We start from the raw sequence: 19,451 nt of genomic DNA, 5'->3' as shown, positions 1-19,451 counted from the left end.
TTGGAGTCAGGAGAGGAGAGAGTGAGATGAGGAAAGAGGGCTAAAACGAGGATTAGGCTGGAGAGTCACTGGCAGACAGTTTGTATAGTCAAACTCCTGATTTGGCTTTTTAATTAGGGAGAGAGAGAGAAAGACAGAAATACAGGCAGAGAGGAGAGAATAGGAGCTAATTCACTGACAGGTTTCTTCCTGGCATATCTCTTTGGGAATAAGTTCAGCACACACATTCATCATGTGTGCCAGCAGTAAATGCCATTGGTACAGCTGAGTGCTTTCACCTCAGCTCCTGTTTGGTCGATGCTGATGCTTAGCTTGTGTGGATTTGCCCTCGAAGGCAGCAAACGATCCACAGTGAAGCATGTGCATTCAATAATCTCTAGTATGTTTCTGTTTCACTTTAAAATGCTTACATGCTTTAATAATGCAGAGAATAGATTTTTCATTTTTGAACAATGTCCTTCATGAGTGAGTAACTCAACATCAAACAGTTATCTACAATTTTTTGAGAAACTGAGCAAATTATTTTTGCTGGTTTGGGCGTTTTATACAAGTAGGTTGTGTTTCCTTTCTCTCACACATAGAGACAAAAGAGGACACAACCACACACACCGAAGACAAACAATGTGCGTCCAAACACCCACAGCCACTGTTTTCTGTGTAAGCCTACATTCTGGCAAAATCTAGATGTACATCCACAAGTCATCAAATTTTATCAAATCTGCTACATAATTCAGAAAATCTGTGCTACCATAACTTCTTTCGTGTATGGCATCAAATAATGTACACATATGACATACTGTATGATGAAAGGAACAGAATTCAAATTGGAAATTAAATAAATATTTGATTTGTAACAATCTGTTCCAATTTAAAATTCACAGTCTATATAGTATAGTTATCATCAATAACTGAATAATAACTGAATTTAGCAAATCAGTATGTATAGAAAGTGTCAAAGACAGCAAGTATGTACAGCAGCAGCTATCACTAGCATGGCAGTTGAACATACTGTTTTGCAGTTGCACTGAACGATCTCAGCAGCAAGTGAATCAGGGATTGTGCAGCTCCAGCAAGCCCCGAGGATAAAACAAGGTAGTCACTTCCTGCACTGCTTAAAGGAAGATACACAGTGTATCCTCTACTCAGGTGATGTTGTACTTCTGCTTAAGGTTGTAAGGCTTCCACATCGAGCTGCAACAATTAGCTGATTAATTTATTAGTCGATTAAAAGGAAACTGATTGGCATGAATCAACATTTTTCAAGCATAAATGTCAAACATTTGCTGTTTCCAGCTTCTTAAACATAAGGATTTACTGCTTTTCTATGTGTTTTATTATATCTACATCCTTTAAACATTTTATAGACTAAATGATTTATCAATTAAACATGAAATGGCCATATTATTCAATAATGAAAATAAACTTTGATCTTAATCACTGGCAGTTGATTATTGGTTAAGTTGGTTTTGCCAACACTTCAGTAACAGATGCTTTTCCAAGTCCCTGTCCGTGTTACAAGCGATTTATAACATACATTCCTCATCAGGAGAACAGGACAGCAGTTTAAATACTTACACATGAATCATCACACTAACACCTGTGGGTGATGTACACACCTGCACACAGGCAAAAAACACACATGATCTCACACATCAGCATGCACATGGTACAGTGGAAATACCAGAGGCATGAATTGGTTAGTCTAGCTGTTTGCTCATTAAATGTGTGTTCTCGTCACATAGCCGGGGGAGGCTAAATGAATTAACACTTCATCATCAGCCTGTTTTCCCACCACAGACTGTCACAGAGGCAGAAAAAAACGAGAGACACTGAGGATGGGGAAGATGTCAGGTGAACTAGAGGGAGAGAGTGAGGATGAAGGAAATGAGAGAATATGAGAAAAAAACAAGTATAGTAGTGAGAAAGAAAGACAATAACTACAGGCATTTTCTATATTCTCATGTGCTTACTCTCACTCATTCAATCATTTGCTCCAATTTCTTTTCATGTAGCCTAAAATAGTGACAGTATACAGAGTTACACTTTTTAAATCCAAAGATCCAACTTTCTTTGCCCTGGAAACACCTTATCGACAGGAACAGTTGGGTCGGACTGGGCTCTGATAAGGCCTTACTGTTTTAACCCAGCAACAGGAACATGTCAAGAGGGTTTACTCATCCTCACCACCTGTGCGGTTTCACTTGGCTGCACCCTGCTTGGACTTTGTTTCAAATCTTCAGATTGAAAAAGAAAAATCCCCCCACCAAAATTCCACAGCTTCAGTAAGTTATTACTTTCACTGGCAAATATACCAAAGATTTACTGTGTCAATCAGCACATTAAAAATAAACTGGAGCTACAGCTGCAACAATTACTTGACCCAATTAGTCAGTCAATGGAAAAATTACAATTTTGATAATCATTTCATCCTTCAAGTTATTTTTCATACAAAAATGGCAGAACATTTTGTTTTCAGCCTCAAATTTAGATTTCCTACTTTTCTCAGTGTTATATCATATTAAACTGAACATCTTGGGTATTGGACTGACAAAACACGACTTTTAAAGACATCACCTTGGATTTGGACAATCTGGGATGGATTTTGTTCCCTATTTTCTGACATTTTATAGACCAAAGGATTTATCGATTATTCTGCATATTCGTCGATAATGAAAGCAGCCCTTAATGTCGCACCAATCAAATTCAGTCTCATTAGATTAGACAGGAAACATCAGACTGTTCGCTGCCTTTATGTTTGACAGCATTTAATACATCTTAAAGAGACTACCAAATTGCTTAGAGAACAAGAAATCTATGTCTTAATTAAGATTTATCTATAATTCAAAAACCTCTGACTCTTCCACGATTTCCCTATATTTGAACAAGCATCTGGGAAACATTATTTTTCCTCTGGATATTAAGTCTTGTCCAGCTGTCTCATTACATTAGGACTCCTCTCTGATGGGAGCAGTATTCAACTCCTACACATCTGTCCTTTGAACCGACAGGATTTGTGCTCGGCACCCGCCCTCCCCTCCCACCCCCCTGCTCTTACCGCTGTGCACCGATCAAAATCTCCTCAGCCGGTGAGCGCTCTGCTCGTCAGCAATTACCGTCGCTCGAGACGACGGGGAGTACTGTACGTGTGTGCGTCTGTGTGTGTGAGCGAGTGCGAGCGTGCACAAAGGGCTTAGCTGCTTTAACATGCAGAAAAGATGTCAAGTCTGTGATTACATTGGCTGATAACAAGTGGTTTAGCCATGTGTGAATGTGTGTGTCTGAATCACTGTTGTATTTTACCCTGTCGGTTTCTATGTGAGAGAAATTCAGAGTTTATATCTATGTGTGCGTGCGCATATGTGCACCCTCTCAGTTCGCAACACTTTCAGACTCAAAAGCCATTGCTATGGTGAGGGCTAATGTTCACCCACTCAGTCTCAATGTAAACCTCCCTTCCTCCCCTGTCATATATCTTGTTTTTCATTTTTTATTTTCATTGATCCATCTTTCTCCTCTCTCCCTCTCCTCTGGATTCTCCCTTCTCCCTCTCTTCCCCTCTCCCACCCTCTGTCTCTGGCTAACAAGCAGTGTTGGCTATCTAGCCGTCTGGCTGTCGGAGTCAGACATCTGAATCTATTACTATACCACGCTCCAAGTCTCTCCTCTCCGCCTTTCAGCTCCTGCAGCCCGTCCCTGTCCATGTTTCTCTTTCTCTTGTGCTCTCTGGCCTAATGCGTCCATGTGCTCGCTGCCCTGGCCGCTGACTGCTACCGTGTATTGGTGAAAATGACTCTTCATCCCTGTCTCATAGGGGTCATGGGTAAAAAAGGACGCTGGTGGACAAAGCATTAATAAATGGGTTCAATTTATGGAGTTTTTTCAACAGATATCAACACTGTACTGGATGATGAATTCGCTACTGTGCGATTTGTATTGCTTTCTAATCTGCTCAACAATGACGTGCTATCATCTGCTGGGAAACAATGGTCTCATGATTTTTATTTTAGGTATATGCTGTCATCTTTGGTCAAGGGTGAAAAAATAAAATCCATCCAGGGATTATTTTGGGATTGGCTGAATACAGCTCAACCAACATGTCCATCTGGTGCTAGAAAGCAAACAGTCAAGGCAGCTGAAGAGATATGAATTGACAGATTGATGTAACCACAGGCTAGTTCAGTGAGCAGGGGTGAGATGGTGGATAGTAACATTGCATTTGCCTTCAAATAATTTTTTGTGTGTGTGATTAAGTCTTTAAACATAACACAGATTAAATAATACCTGGGAATATCAAAAATATATGCAATAATGGAGAAATACGAGACATCCAATTAAAAAAACATAATGTTTAAAGAAATCAATAACCGTAAAGGAATTAGCTTAAACAACAGTGCACAGATTTATTGCAGAGAATTATATTCTGTGATCACAGACAAATGTCTTTAAGACTTAGACAGCAGGGGGGCCTGCTGGTTAGCGAGAACATCTTGCAACTGAAAGGCTGCATATTCAGTGCAAAACACATTTTCCACCCTTGTCAAGTGTCATTTCCTGGTGCTTCTACACAGCAGCGGGGGCAATACCGTGAACATGTGTGGCATCATCCGCTGTGGTGGTGGTCAGTGGTGGGAGTGTTTGTCATCTTAGGTCTGACTTTAATGAATGTTGGGCTTTTCACCCTGGTTTTCATCATCTTTCTTTTGGACAGTGTCAAATGTTTCTCTCTGAGTCATCATTCACACGTGCACACACACTCACACTGAGAATAAGGACTGAGGGGTTGAGGAGAGAAAGATAAAATGATGAGAGACCGGGGAGGAATAAATGCTGCGAGAACATGTTGGCCAGGAGCACATGCTGCTGTGCAGAGCACACATCCATCCTGCTTTATATCCCCTGGCCAACCAAACATGCTTCAACAATGCCATCTAGTGACTAGTCACAGGGTTGCATCCTGTTTCCTCATCACACAGACACGAGTCTACTTCATCCAACCACCCGAAATATGCAGCCACAGGTAACATGTGGTAAAAAGGAACAAGGGTGGGTCTGACTACACCCCAAGAAATTAAAACACATCAACAAATGAAATGATAAAAATTAAATTACATACATGATATGGAAAAACTACCTGATTTGCTGTTTAACTGCCTACACAACAATCTGGCTTGGTTGTTAAAGGAAAGAGGAGGTGTGAGAAAACGGGGACCTCAGGAATGACCAAATGAGTGCATCACGTTTTATCACACATTTCAGCTTGATCTGTCGCACTAATAAAATCAAGATATCGTTATTTAATTAAAGGATGTTGATTTATTTTTTCATAGAACCTGCAGTTGTATGGCTTCATTACAATCAAATCTCAACTAAACTGATTTAGCTAAACTTTTTAACTTTAATGATAAGTTTCCAGGAGTCAAGGAGATATCCCTCCTGGGTTTGAACAGAAGAGTAAGGAGCAAGGCAGCATGACGCATGAAGAGTGGCTTATTTTCAACCCTGAAATTGATATGAAAATGGCCTCCAGGGCTAATAAACTTTTGGATGGAGTAGAATAGAAAAGAGATGAGCGAAATTAAGGTAAATTGAGATGATTCAGACATTCAAATATGAATATAACAATAAAACATGCACATCTTCTACACTACACGCACACTTTGAATAAGAATTGTTAGGATTTTTTAGTACTTGGAGGACAGTAAACCCCCAAAATGCTGTGTGAATGACTGCTTGCCTCTATAATATCTGATATGCTTATTTCTAAGCATCTTTCTACACTGGTCTGAATTAAAACTGCAGCCTGTAATGTTGTTGTCCATCCCGACAGCAGATAGCTAGCTGTTAATGCACAAGACTAAAAGCAAATCAACTGACAGGTCACAAACATTACCCACGACCTCCTAACAGGTAGTAAAGTCTATTCTTCACACCCAACTGGGAAGCTTCTGAAGTTCAATGGCTTAAAGCAGATGCTTGTTATCATCTGTGTGTGTGTGTGTGTGTGTGTGTGTGTGTGTGCATGTGTGAGTTGCTCAGCACTGAGTGCCTGTGCATACTAATAGCATTTATTTGTGGCACGAATGACACCTCTGAGGCAGAGAGAATAGTCGGGGGAAGAAAACAAACACAGAAGGTGCTAATGAAAGAAAGGACGGTAGAAGAGACTAGGTGTTAATGTAACTTATCGCCTCTTCTATGTCTTCAATCAAGGTGTAACTTTTTTAGGCCTGAATGTAGTCCCAGAACAAGGTGGGACGACATGTTGAAAAAACCAAGAGGGATATGCTTTTTTGAGTGCACTTTTGTAGGTGTGTGTGTGTGGGGGGGGGACACGTCACAATGACGGGGAAATGTTGAGCGGAAGTAACAGTTGGAATGAAAAATTTGAATAAAATACTGTAGAGCACGCAGGCTGCCACATTTCCTGGTGTGTGTTTAATATCAGCTGTGCAAATTTAATTAAAAATGGGGAGTGAAGGTGAAGGGATAGTCTGAAACTATTAGTCACGGCCAGTGTTCTGCACTTGATCCTGATTTCAGTGGCACTATTTCCTCTCTGAAACCACAACATTTCTCTCCATCAATTATACTGTCAATACAGAGCCGATTGGTGCAAGTTAGTAATGAAAACAGACACTGCAGTGACTAAGAATGAGAGGAATGTGGGTGGCTGTACGAAGAAGAAGAAGAAGAAGAAGAAGAAGAAGAAGAAGAAGTGCGATGTTGTCACACTTATGATGTCACAGTTTAACAAAAGCTTAAAAATACAATATTCACCTGTGACTGAACCTTGCAGACAGATATCCGCCACAACACTGCAAACACACACACATGCACACCTTCCTCTGATGTAAATCAAATCAGAGCCTATTTAATGCGCAGGTATGCACACGCATAGATACATACAGACGCAGATATATATATTTATATACACACACACAAATAGTCCCGGTGGTGGCAGTGGGCGCAGAGACAGGAGTAAATGGCTAATGTGAGTGTTTGTGACAGGCAGCCTGAGGCAGTGTGGGGAGCAGCTCACTTCTCTGACAGGTGTTGCCTCCACGCCTCCCTCACCTCCTCCTCACCCCAACACTAACACACAGCCTACCTGCTGGGGAGCCAGGAGTGCATGTGGGGAAATAGAAAGAGGCGGTGCTCGCTATATATGTCTTTGTGTGTGAATGTATGTCTCTGTGTGTCTCTTCCTCTGGGAAAAAGGCAGCTCCAAAACTACTCAAAGCAGAGCGTTTTAAGGTGGAATGGGGAGAGAGAGGCAGGTGGAGAGACGTTTTCTTTAAGCCTCCAGCTGTGTTGTTGCCTGGGGATGCAAGGTCGATGGTAAATGCAAAGAAGAGAGTGAAGCCCACCTGCTAAGCAGCGATTTTATAGTGGCGGAGCTCTTGTCTCCCAGGTACTTTCAATCACCTCAAAAGCTGAAGCAATGCAATAGAAAATATAAAAAACAAGCACATCTTTCTTTTTAATCTTAGGAGTGAATTATGTCACAGTTTCTGGGTCTTTTTGGGGAGTTTGTTAAGTATGTGTCATATTTTTGACAGCGGAGAAATCAAGCTGGGAACAATGAATGTGTTAGACAGTTAGGCAGAAAAAAGTGAGAGTAAGAGGTGGGACCGAAATAGAAGGACAGGTGAGAAAGAGGGAAGGGTGAAAAAGAGAGGCAATGGGGGAGTTATGTGCCGTCTAGGTTTCTCACATACGATCCACTTCAATTCTATCAACAACTACAAGCAGCAAAAACCTCCTCCTTCTTTCAACTTAAACGTACAAGTGAGATTCTGCTTTACACCTAGACCCGGCACAAATCCAAGCTTCCTCTCAATTGTATCTGCGCATGCACACACACACACACACACACACACGCACACGCACACACACACACACACACACACACACACACACACAGAAGCACACAAACACACACACAAGAAACCTTTAATCCAAAAAATGTCGTTGTCGTTGACAAAAAGACGCTCAAACCTGTCAAACACACCCATCACCAATGACAGAGTTGGGTCAATACTTATTTTCTACTCTGTGCAACCACAGACAAATCCTTCCACCCACACACCCACACACACACACACACACTGACAAGCTGTATTGACTTGTCATGTCAGAAAAGGTAGAAAACAAAGCTGTGAGGTAAGGGTGTTCGGTTTCACATTGCAATGCAACATCATTAAATGATTGGAGCCCATATCAGTGTAAGCCAAGCCAGCGGCTTCATTCAGTATTCATTACAGCTGGCTGAAAACCAGAAAAGACACTGCAGGACAAATCAATTGGAGAGGACAGGGAGAGAGAGAAAGGGCTGTATGAAATGCAGAGTGTTTCAGTGAGAAGCAGGTGAAAAAAACACCAGGAACGGTCGCAAATTAATGACTGGCAATAGATCACTGCTAATCAATATACACGTGAGTAATGTCAGAAACAGCCCCTCAAGGGTTAACACACTCACCTACTTGTTAAACATACAAATATCTCTGGAAATCACCTCTCTCTTACTCTGACACACTGCACGTTAACTCATTATCAATCTGAATTTGATAGAAGTATGTGTCAGTGTTAACAAGCAGAGCTATCACATAATACTCAGAGCAATCACTATATCGAACAGCTGAAACAAATTATAAGTTTCTTTTTTACATGGTATTTTAAAAGCCAGGCAAATGCTGAAGGGCAGGGGTTAATCAGGATGAAGTAATGCATGTAAAACATGCAACTTTGATGGAAATAAGTGTTTATACTTCAGTGTTACTAACAACTTAACATAACAAAAATGTGCTTGGTTTGTCCTCTGCAATAAAGAAACCAGGTTTGTAGATGTACACCCCAATAATTCGACAATTCACCAGCGCTGCAGCCAAGAGGTGCCATTCAACGTCTGAACAGTAGAGGGTGCTGTTGACTAATACAAAAGGCTTCTGAGGAAAAAGTAATATAAATAAGAATATGTATGGTAAAATCCTTAATGAAGTCCGATGATGATTTTAGAACATTGCTTCTTGGCCTTAACAGATAAGTCTGGTAATTCTTATATATATATACAAAATCTGACAATTTAAAGTGTCTGGAATATGTGTCTAATATACAGTATGTTTAAAATAATCAAATGTTTGCCTGTTTCAGCCCTTAATAAAAATGTAACAAGTCGTCACTGAGAAAAACTGTGGTGAACTGTGGACAAGTTGTTTTCAAACTTTAAAATGGTAAAATAAAAATGTCTATGTATGACAACAGCAATGTTATTACACTTACATCTTAATGTCAAATTCCCCCCCAAAATTTTGTTCTGATTTTTTTGCCAATGAATGTAGCATGTAACTTACCAAGACAGGTTTAGTCAAAATTAGCCAGGACAAGAAGTTGTAGACTAAATGTGTAAAGGGATGAATGCCTTTGTCTCATGCAGCATTCAAAAGCACAATTACAAAACAAAGGAAAGGACAAAAGAAAATAATAATAGTTGTTTTGATGAATCTGATTTAGCAAATGCTTGATGAACTCCTTGTTTAAGGTACAGTACATGGTTACATGGTAACATCTTCTGTGTAACACAGCTGGCCTGCTATTTGGACAAAGTGTAAATTCAATGAAGTGCCGCTCATCAGACCCAGTCAGTCTTAATGGAGAGTAAAGCTCAGACTCCTGGTATAGATCCAGAAACCAGTACTCACCAGTGTCTTTGCCTTTTCATGCTCTTCATGGGCCTTTCCTTTCTCAATGATGAGGGCAGGGGTCAGCTCATCCAGGCCTGTGGTTGCTGCAGACTCTCTCTCCCTCTGGGCCAGCTGGGCCAGCTGCTCCTGCACCAGGGCCTGCTGACGCTCAAAGCTAAGTTAGGAGAAGATAAGAGCTGTTTTAACCTTTAACCTTTATTTATCCAGTGAAAGTCTGCTAAACATACAAGTTCCTGTTCACACAGGAGCAAATGGTGATGATAGCAATAACGATAATTCTCATTCATGAATTGTTGTATGTAATCTAATTTAAGTATTACATTAAATCAAATCAGGTTAGTTTATCATGACCTGAACTAGTGTAGCATTACGTCACTTGACTTTCTGTTAATCATATGAACCAAATCAATAAGAACATATTACATTTCAGAGGTTTAGCACTAATAGCATTTATAATATCATAAAATTCTTTGTACTGTCTGACAGCCTTCCAGGAAACAGCATTACAGTGTGAGTAGGTGAGAATTATTGGACTTGCCAACATGTAAATGTATAGAGGGTCAGGATAGTATATAAGCATTCCAGCAGCATGACAACATGCCTGTTATACAGACAGAGTAAATCACTACAGGCAGTGCCGACAGGTCACTCAACATGTATGTGTTCTCCATAAACACTGCACATTAGCCTCAAGTGGCTGCTATTTTACACATCTGTCACCTCCACTGGCTGTTAGCTGCCTGTGTCAACACAGAAGGCTCAACTTAAATATACGTCAGCATCAAATGTTCAGCACAATCTAAAGCTTAAGTTATTATTGAAATTCATAGGAGGTGTCAAATTCCAAGTGAGCCAATTTTAATGCATCATAATACATTATATTCAAACTTTCACGAGCTTTCACTAAATACGGGTGCATAACAACAGAAAGGGACAGTGACCATGATGGTATGAGCACTTACTTTTTGCGGATTTCTTCTTGTATTTCTGAAGTGGAGGGTCCTGTTGGTTTTGGACCTGAAAATAAAATGTGGTAAATATCAATACTATTAGCAGATACAGTAAGGATCGGTTTGCAGAACAGATTAGTAAGAGCAACAAATGGTTACCGGTACATAAAGGGTTAAAGTCTCACCAATCACATTACCTGGAGGTGTGAAGTTACAAATAGGTCTCTCTTACACACCACTGCCTCTCATGTTGACCCATTTATTAAGTAACAGCTAAATGTAACTTAAATTACATTAATATTTGAGATGTGTAAATATTTTAATGAATTTGAGCACATAAATAACACACTTTGTTCACTATACTATATCCCTTTCAGAATGAGTCTATAATAAATCTGAATAAGTCATACAGCTGTAGAACTGACCTTTATCCTGATACTGTTCTCATCAGTCGCTGTATGAGGACAGTATGAGGACACAGTGGCCCTCGCAGTGGGACCCCTGTGAGAAAGGAAATGCTTTTGACTGGGACTTACTTGATGTTGGTTTGCGACTGTCTGATGGAGTTGGTGATGGTGGCTTGGCACTGTCAGACTCCTCAGAGTCCCTCATCCGCCGGAGCACATCCTCTGAAAGCTGGATCGTAAAGTGAGAGTTAAAAAATGAACACAGTTTGGGTTTTTCTTAGCATAAACACACACACAAACGCACCCTGGGTGAGCATACAAAACAGTGTTTTGGAAAACAGCAGATTATAAGGCTCAGTGGTTAAAGAGGCCATCATGCAGCCTGCTGAAGTGCCACTGAGCAAGTCAAAAGCAGCCTGACCCCATCATTACCTAGCTAGCTGTATAGTTAGAGCAGCCTAGCTGTCTGCCTGTATGAACCAGCTAACACATGCACACTTCATGCCTCCTACTGTACAGTCTGCAGGTTCAGATGGGACACAACTGCAGATTATGAAAGTGAAACTGTCTATGTTTCGAAACGTTTACGTCACTAAATCATTAAATTTACAGACTAACGTTACAGCAATGTTAATTAAGCTAATGTTAATGTTTACCCTTGAATGTGACTCAGACGTTACGCTGTGGAAACTTAGCGAGCATATTATCGCTGCACTGCGTTATGGCCGCTTAAATATCCTCTTTATTGACAGTTAATAACTGGCTCCATGTCGTAATTCATCATGCTTTTAGTAAGTGTAACCTACTCAAAGAAAGTAACGCTAACTTGGCACAACAGGGGGAGAGGGGGTCATTTGAGGACACGGGACCTGTCAGGCTCTGAGCGCGCCCCACCGCAGTAGCTAACCGTTAATTAGCTTTAAGCTAGTCGTTACTCCTGTCTAATACTATCAGTCAAGCTTTGGCTCTGAATTGTACAAATGAGACGATAAGTTGCTTTATATCTACCTTCACTCCTTCTATTACAGTGACCTTCTCGTCTTCGTCCAGTCCGAATGACACTTTCCTAGTCGTGCTGCTGTTACCTCCCATTCTTAAACCAGCTGTCTTGTTCCCACCTGCTTATAAATAATAGTAAAAACCCTGTCTGGTGTCCGGACAGGGAGACATTAATGAGAGAGTCGCCGCCACAGCGACCGGTGGCTAAAACACTTCAATAAAGGTCATTCTGGCGCTGCAGTATCCTCAAAGCTCATTCGTTGGATGAAATAATCCAGACCCAATAGCTCGTGGTCGTGTATTTGATATCGACTGTGGGTAGATGGGAATTGTAGTTCCAACTGTCTGATGTGAAGTCTGGCTTGTGGAGCTCTTAAGACAAGCACACAAGGAAGCACGAGGAATGACAAACAGTCGCGTCATCAACACATTAGGACATGTGGATGAAATATGTAGAAAAAGCTCTTTCCCACGGTGTAGTTACCTCAAGGAACCACAGAGGGGAGTCCTCCCATGACTTCATGTACTGAGTGGCCTGAATCAGCCCCTGTGTGGTGTCCTTCCCCTTCCCCCAAACAAACAGATGACAGAGTCCAGGGTTTATTCTGCAGGTCATGGAATGTTCAATACATTGCATTAATATGGGCTGAATATTTTACAATCAATGCACTTAAATAAAAAGGCAATTTACAGATAATTTGCAGAATGATTTCAACATCAAACATCTTGTGTATCAAGAGTGGACTTCTATTTCTCGACGATGTACCTCGTGAACTTCTGTCAAACAGCAAACTGATTTCCCAATCACTATTCTAACTCCAAGTAATACAGCAGTGATCACCACTGGATTATAATATATTTCAAGAATCAGGCAAATACTGCAACTTCTCGAAATACACAACTTTCTTATTTACTCTTGTTGCTTTAAAATGATGAAAAAATAAATGTAATTCTGTATATTTTGTATACAGATTACCACTATCGGTGAATACTGCTAGCTTAAACACAGGAATCCATTCATACCAAGCATATAGCAGTTTCAGGGGAAGCTCACATACAAGGTGTGACGCGAGGTGGTTTAAAAACACTAAATTGTAGTAATATCAGGAGGTATGACAAGAACTGATGAGTTGAACCAAGAACCAAATAATTCAAACCCAACACTGATCAGAATGGACAATTTGCTCTGCCACAGTCCAGCAGTTTTCATCTTAACACAGTCTTAAAAATACCCATATCTGCACCTCTTTTGCTCGGCAGGAATTTAAAGTTAATATCTTTTTAATGAAGCTGCATCAATATGATCATTTGACACCATAAAATTGAGTAATAGAGTTTATGGTCTTATTTTACCACTTGTATTAACATTTGTGGAAACTCTGAAGACAGGGGGAAAAAGACTCAGCAAGCAAAGCTGAATTAGATACACTGATATGAAATGAGGGCATGTCTAATTTGGAATACACAAAGAAGGTTTTAGCACATTTGTTGTTCCAATCACGTACGTAATATCACATCCTTAATGACTATGGAGCTAACAAATGTGCCTTCAGTAGCAGGAATGATTAATCAGGTATAAGAAATTAAAGCAAAAGCACAAAATAAATAAATAGGAGGAATTTGCTTGAGACGCAATTTGTAGATTTGTTCTCGCATCTAACAAATGGTTTTGTCATCTTAAACATGAAAGCAATGCCTGTATTTAGGAGTTACTGATTTTCTTTATCATATTGCAGTGACGCACATCAAGCTAACACCTTACACTTGTTCACATGGGGGACAGCACCTATTTCAGAGGACAAAGTACACCTATCAAAATGAAATAGCACTAGTCCCTTGCCCTGTGTGGAGAGGCACGGTGATTCGGTAAAAAAAAAAAAAAAAAGGATTAGCCGGTTGAGTCACAAATCTAATACAAGGCAGCAGATAACAAAGTCAGCCGAGATGCTGTTACTCAAAGCTTTTAGTGGGAATGTATGAAGATTTTGTCTTCAGAAGAATGTTAGATTTTAAAGATGTGGGTTTGTAAAACGGGGTTAAAACGTCACCATCATTGAGGATTTAGCAGCTGATGCATGATGCTGGAACGACAGAAAATGTGCGGAGAGAAGTCTGTAGGCTCCCAAATTTAAGAGCCTGGAGAATCAATACAGAGTCTGTCGGGGCCACAATGAGGGAAAGCACTCATAGTGTAGGAGCTACAGCAGCAGTGCACTCTGGCAACAGTGTTACAAAAGCAGTTGCTAAATTCACAGTCCTCCAGATAATTGGCTAGCAAAGGTCCGTCCTTAAGTGGCCATTTGTTAACTTATTCTGGCATCAAAGCAAGACCAAGATTACATTTTCTTGGTGTCCAACTAGTTTGTTCTGCTTTTCTTCCCCTCTGATCGCCACCCTGCCCAACACCCTAAACACGTACAACATTAAAGTCCAGCTGTATGACCATCTCTCTTCTTCCGTTCACACGTTGATAGGTCTCCAGCGGTCCGCTTCGATGCTGTTGATGCTGCTGGACCCATAGGGTCCAGATGCAACGTCGTCCAGGTGTGCTCCGACCATACGAGAGCTGCCGGGACCAGAGCCATCGATCTGGGTGGAGGAGTAGTACAGGCCCTGGTCGGTCAGCTCCTTACGGCCGATGGTTGTAGCGACAGTTGGGGGAAGGTGGACGTCGCTTTCATCAGGCTCGTCCACCTGTGACTTGTAGGAGAACAGGATCTTGGGCTCTGAACTGTAGGAAAGAAGAAAGTCTTGAAACAAAGGAAGAAACATAGTCAACTGTCCTAATTGCAACTATTTTGTTATATTTGAAATAATTATTTTTACAAACCCAAAGAAGCCCTTGAGGAATGTGACATAAATGAGCGGGGCAAAGGCGGAGAAGTACAGGAAGGTGGTGACATCCACACAGCTGTTTCAGAGAAGACAAAATAAAGCAAAGATTCAGTAATGTGTAAACAGTCCAATTAAAAGGTTCGAGGACATATGGATATCATCAGCATCAGAAGAGACAGTCAACAGGTTTCTACCAAAAGAACAACATCTGTTATGTTCTCATCCTCTTGCCTAATCTCCAATGAACTTAAGAGGATCCACCAAAACAGTGAGTCATCCCCCTTGTTGCAACCCTGCCAACAAACTCAATTACACCAAGATTTAAGCCACCCAGCTCCACACGCAGGACATTATCTTAAGAGCTTGTGCTGCAAAAATCCAATGGTTTATAGCCAAAGATGCTTTGAAGCCAAACAATCCACACAACTTATCTTTTAATCTTTCTTCCTGCAATACTCATAAAAGGTCAATTTATTCAGTACAAATACTCCAAAGTATTATACTAACCAGAGTCCTTCTATGATGCCAGCGCATAGCAGAGCGCTGCCCAGGCCCTGGACAAGGTTCAGTAGAGACAGGATGGCAGCATACACATAGAAACTCCTCTTAGCTGGACAAGGGAAGGAAACAAAGATTAATGGACAACAGAGTATAAATGTTTAATTTTATGGCATCATGCAGCGGTAAAAGGCACGTTACTAAGTGCAAACACATCCTCGTGGATATCTATTTTCCATTCATGTTAAATAATGCAAATCTTTTAACCTCTCAAGTCTTATTTCTGATCTTTGCTGTTACTCACATGGAAGAGATATCCTCTCCCTCACTGGAGTTTTAGGCAAAATCACAATCAAAGAGTACACCTGTAAAAAACAAAAAACAACCCTACTTATCAGGCATTTGTCAAGTATGAGTTGTATTTTATTTCTCGTGCTGCTGCGTGGTTACAAACTACTGACCAGGAAGAAGAAGCAGGAGCTGGCCAACCAGAAGTGCCGTCCTCCGTGACCGTAGATGTTGAAGTCCTCAGCAGACAGGTGACTGTCTGGATACAGGATCTCTAGTGTGCCCTGGAACAATGTCGCATTTATTTTAAATGCACGCAGAGTAACAATTTAACAAAAATGTCCTGCTGTGCGATGTTAAGTGAAGTTTTTGACATTATTTAAAAGCTCTTATCATCTGTCAATACCTGTGTGATAGAGTAGCCCAGAGCCAGCACAGCAGTAATAGCCAGCACACGCTTTATACTGGACTTGCTCTCCAAGTGGCCTGATGGATGAATAAAGAAAGAGGCTTAACAGAAACAAAAGCCTTACAGTTACATTCATAATTAGATTCAGGGCTGAAAAGGATAATTATAAATGGAGCATCTGGAACAGACGTGTCATGTGAAAAGAGACAGAAACAGAACACTGGTTCACATATACAGTAAATGAGAACTGAAACCAGTAGAGCAAACTAACCGAAAGCCAGTCCCAGGATGATAACACTGAGCTCAATAGCCAGCAAGAAGAAGCGGGTGATTTCCCAGAGCACCTAAAGAGACAACAAACATCATGAGCAGCCACTGTGACAGAAGGGATCGGCTGTGTTGTAACACATATTGACTCAGAACATAAGCAAAACTTTCCCGGTCAGGTCACATTCCAGAGCGTTTTATAATCATTTGGATTTTTTTTTTCCCTTCAACAGAGCAGCCATGACAGTGTGCAATGGGAACAGTGGGTCCATCACTGCTAACTCCATAGGGATCTGTCTGGTATGTGAGGAATGTCAGCCATGCCTTTTCTTTTGGACATGAAAGCTCAACAAAGTCATGCTGAAGCTCATATCAGCCGTTTTGGATATTTAATAAAAGAGACTTCAGTGACAGGATATGGTGACTGCTTCTTCAGTAGAGTGAAGTATTTATGATGCAAAGCTGCAATAGAAATAAAAAAATCCACAACAATTTTGCACTTGTAACTTAAAGAAACCCAAACTATTTTCAACCACGTAAAATAGGAGGAGTCATAGGAGGAGAAAACAAAATAGATCCCACTTAGAAAATGGATCACCAGATTTTTTTGTTTTTCTCGTTGGCCTCTCAGGGCTTCCCTACTTTGCTGATGGTTAAATCAGAAACTTTTTTGATGTCTGGCATATTTAGCTTCAACTTAAGACTTTGAGATGAAAAAAAAAACATTTTTTACAAGATTATAATTGATAATACAGACCGGTATAAAACATTCCAGAAAACATTAATTACCTCTTACTGTGCCAGTTCCAATAATGTGTTTTACATTTTGGCAGTGGTGGGGCAGACTTTTCATCACAGAGTAGCTAAGCGTTTAATTTTAATTGAGTTACTGTCCTCTTGTGTTCAAGAAATGTTACACATGCTTTAAAAACTTCCTTACTTTGTCTATGATGGTGGCAGCACTGGATGCACTGACAGTCATGGATACAACGGCCCGGGTGATCCCAACTGCTGCTACAACAAACACCTGAGAAACAAAGTCCAAAACATGTTTGACCATACACAATAAAAACAGTTCCTAGAGTAGAATATGGGGGAAAGCATAGCTGATAACAACAATGTTAAAAACTGAGCCAAGATGTTCTTTTCTAGAGTCTTTGTTGTCAGGTTACAAGACAGACGCAGTAAATTTTGGAAACAGAGATTAAGCATCTTCCTCCAAGGAACAGATTATAAAGCAGAACAATAAACAAGAAAGAAACTTGGTTGCAAGCCTGGCAAGGTCGTTTGTGTTTGCTGTTAGACAAAAGTGAAAGTTAATAACAAGGTGAAATGTCCCTTCAGTTTTAGGGGGATCAATAAAACAGCGAAATCTCCTGACCACAAGATTAATTTTAAGTCATGGGCTGACATACGGTGTGTCAAGACGTCAAGCTTTAGATAATATATTTGAATGCTGTATGTAGATTAACGAACAGGATTGCTGCAAACACACATTGTTCTTTTATACAATGACTATGAAGTGTCTATTCTATTCTATTTTATGTGTTTCTGTAGTTTGTGACCTACCAGCAAGTAAAAGGTGACAAAGATGGGGCTAGAGGTGAGTCGAATCTTCGCCCTTGCTGAGGGCAGCTTCCACATCAGGAATACGAAGAAGGCCACATTAGGCACAAGCAGCAAAATGTCCCAGAACCGCACCCTGACACAGAGAAACGAATGTGAACTGTCTAAAACATTATGTTATTGTTATTGTGTATATTTTGTGAAGTCTAGAGGATATTTATTTTGAACAGTTTCAAATCTACAACATGCTACCAAATACCTGGAGTCTCCAATGTCCTCGTACAGAACTTGTAGACATTTGTGAGGCTTGGTGATGTTGGCTTCAGTGTCAGGTTGCCAGGTTGGGAATGCTGATGTGTTCTCCAACGGTGAAGGTGAAACACTGCCATTGTATTGAGCAAACCTAACCACAGCAGTCACTGTGGCTAGCATGGTGTCGGACCCTGAGGAAAGAAAAGCACATTATGCCAGATAGTGATAATGTAAGACAGTGAGTCTTCTGACTTGTGACTCTTTTTGAAGGAGGTTAATGTTCAATTCACAGGTCATATGAGCAAAACGAAACCGCTGCTGCTGCAGTCAGCACGACAGTGGTTCAAGACTTGAGGATGTGTACAGCTGTTGGGTCGCTGTACCAGGCAGGCACCTGCCACAGCTTGGAGATAAACATTAACTTGTTATGTAACGAGACTGGCTGGTATAGCCGCCAGGTGAAGGCTAGCGTTAAATTTACAGTTAAACGTTAACGTTGGTTAAAACTACTCTAATCTCGTTAGCATTGACTCACGCCTACTCAACAGTTGGCAAATTGTCAAGACGCGGTACCTAACTTGGTTAGAGTTAACAAAATAAGTGAAAAGGGGTTCGTCTCAACTCAAGACCACCCTTACTGGAGTTGGTTACCGATGATAATGAGCAGCTAATCATCATAACGCTAGTCGGCTTAATGTGCGACTTCTGAGTAAGGTTTATGATGATACTTCCAGCTAGCGTTAGAGGGGAATTTCGGACGCTAGCTAACGCTGCTACTTACACTTTGCTAGCTGCGGACGGAGGAGGCGTTCACTGTACATCAAAACGATTTTCTCGGAGCCTCCGTTAGATGCACATACACTAATCCCGACGATGCTAACGGCGTGTAACGCTATAGCTTGCTAATTAACATACCACTGCTTATCAGCTTACTGGCTCATGTTAGCATCAAAACAAACGTGATACTAGTGCAAGTGCCGACTCAACGTAACGACAGCTTCAGCTGGTAAACATATAAAATCTTACCGATTCAGTAGACTCAGATTCAAGGGTATAACTGCTGTCAATAGATTTAGAAATAATACGGCTCAAGGACACGCTTCACACGCTGTAAACGATCAATAAATTGATCGCCGATACGGGACATGACTGTACTTGATAGTTTCGTTGACAAATTTTCCCAGTGAGGTCAGCTGACACTCTCACCAAACAAGCGACGCGAGTCTCGCGAGATTACTGCTAGGCATGGGATTTTTTTCTAAGCCTCTTAAAGAGGCAG

The 19,451-nt window shown here is 40.8% G+C and overlaps 2 protein-coding genes across 2 annotated transcripts in view; both read right to left on the bottom strand.

The window, feature by feature from the left end:
• chchd6b (coiled-coil-helix-coiled-coil-helix domain containing 6b) overlaps positions 1 to 12,423 on the bottom strand; it is a 57,151-nt gene extending 44,728 nt beyond the window's left edge. The window contains exons 1-4 of the mRNA XM_073469039.1: positions 12,067 to 12,423; positions 11,188 to 11,287; positions 10,664 to 10,718; positions 9,699 to 9,855 (exon numbers count right to left, since the gene is read on the bottom strand). Coding sequence (XP_073325140.1) covers positions 9,699 to 9,855; positions 10,664 to 10,718; positions 11,188 to 11,287; positions 12,067 to 12,150 — 396 coding nt within the window. The 5' untranslated portion in view covers positions 12,151 to 12,423. The remainder of the gene's footprint in view (positions 1 to 9,698; positions 9,856 to 10,663; positions 10,719 to 11,187; positions 11,288 to 12,066) is intronic.
• Positions 12,424 to 12,644: 221 nt separating this feature from the next.
• On the bottom strand, positions 12,645 to 19,390 carry tpra1 (transmembrane protein, adipocyte asscociated 1). Its single transcript, XM_073467458.1, has 11 exons — positions 19,199 to 19,390; positions 18,180 to 18,363; positions 17,924 to 18,056; positions 17,295 to 17,381; positions 16,359 to 16,431; positions 16,085 to 16,164; positions 15,852 to 15,962; positions 15,695 to 15,755; positions 15,400 to 15,502; positions 14,888 to 14,968; positions 12,645 to 14,788 (listed from the first exon to the last, which is right to left on the bottom strand). The coding sequence occupies exons 2-11, from the start codon at positions 18,350 to 18,352 to the stop codon at positions 14,518 to 14,520; spliced, it is 1,173 nt and encodes a 390-aa protein (XP_073323559.1). The 5' UTR covers positions 18,353 to 18,363; positions 19,199 to 19,390; the 3' UTR covers positions 12,645 to 14,517.
• Between the last annotated feature and the right edge of the window lie 61 nt (positions 19,391 to 19,451).

Source organism: Pagrus major, chromosome 6 (genome assembly GCF_040436345.1).
Source record: "Pagrus major chromosome 6, Pma_NU_1.0".
Classification (NCBI taxonomy): domain Eukaryota; kingdom Metazoa; phylum Chordata; class Actinopteri; order Spariformes; family Sparidae; genus Pagrus; species Pagrus major.
Note: the sequence above shows the minus strand (reverse complement) of the source record. Positions and strands in the feature narration are given on the sequence as shown.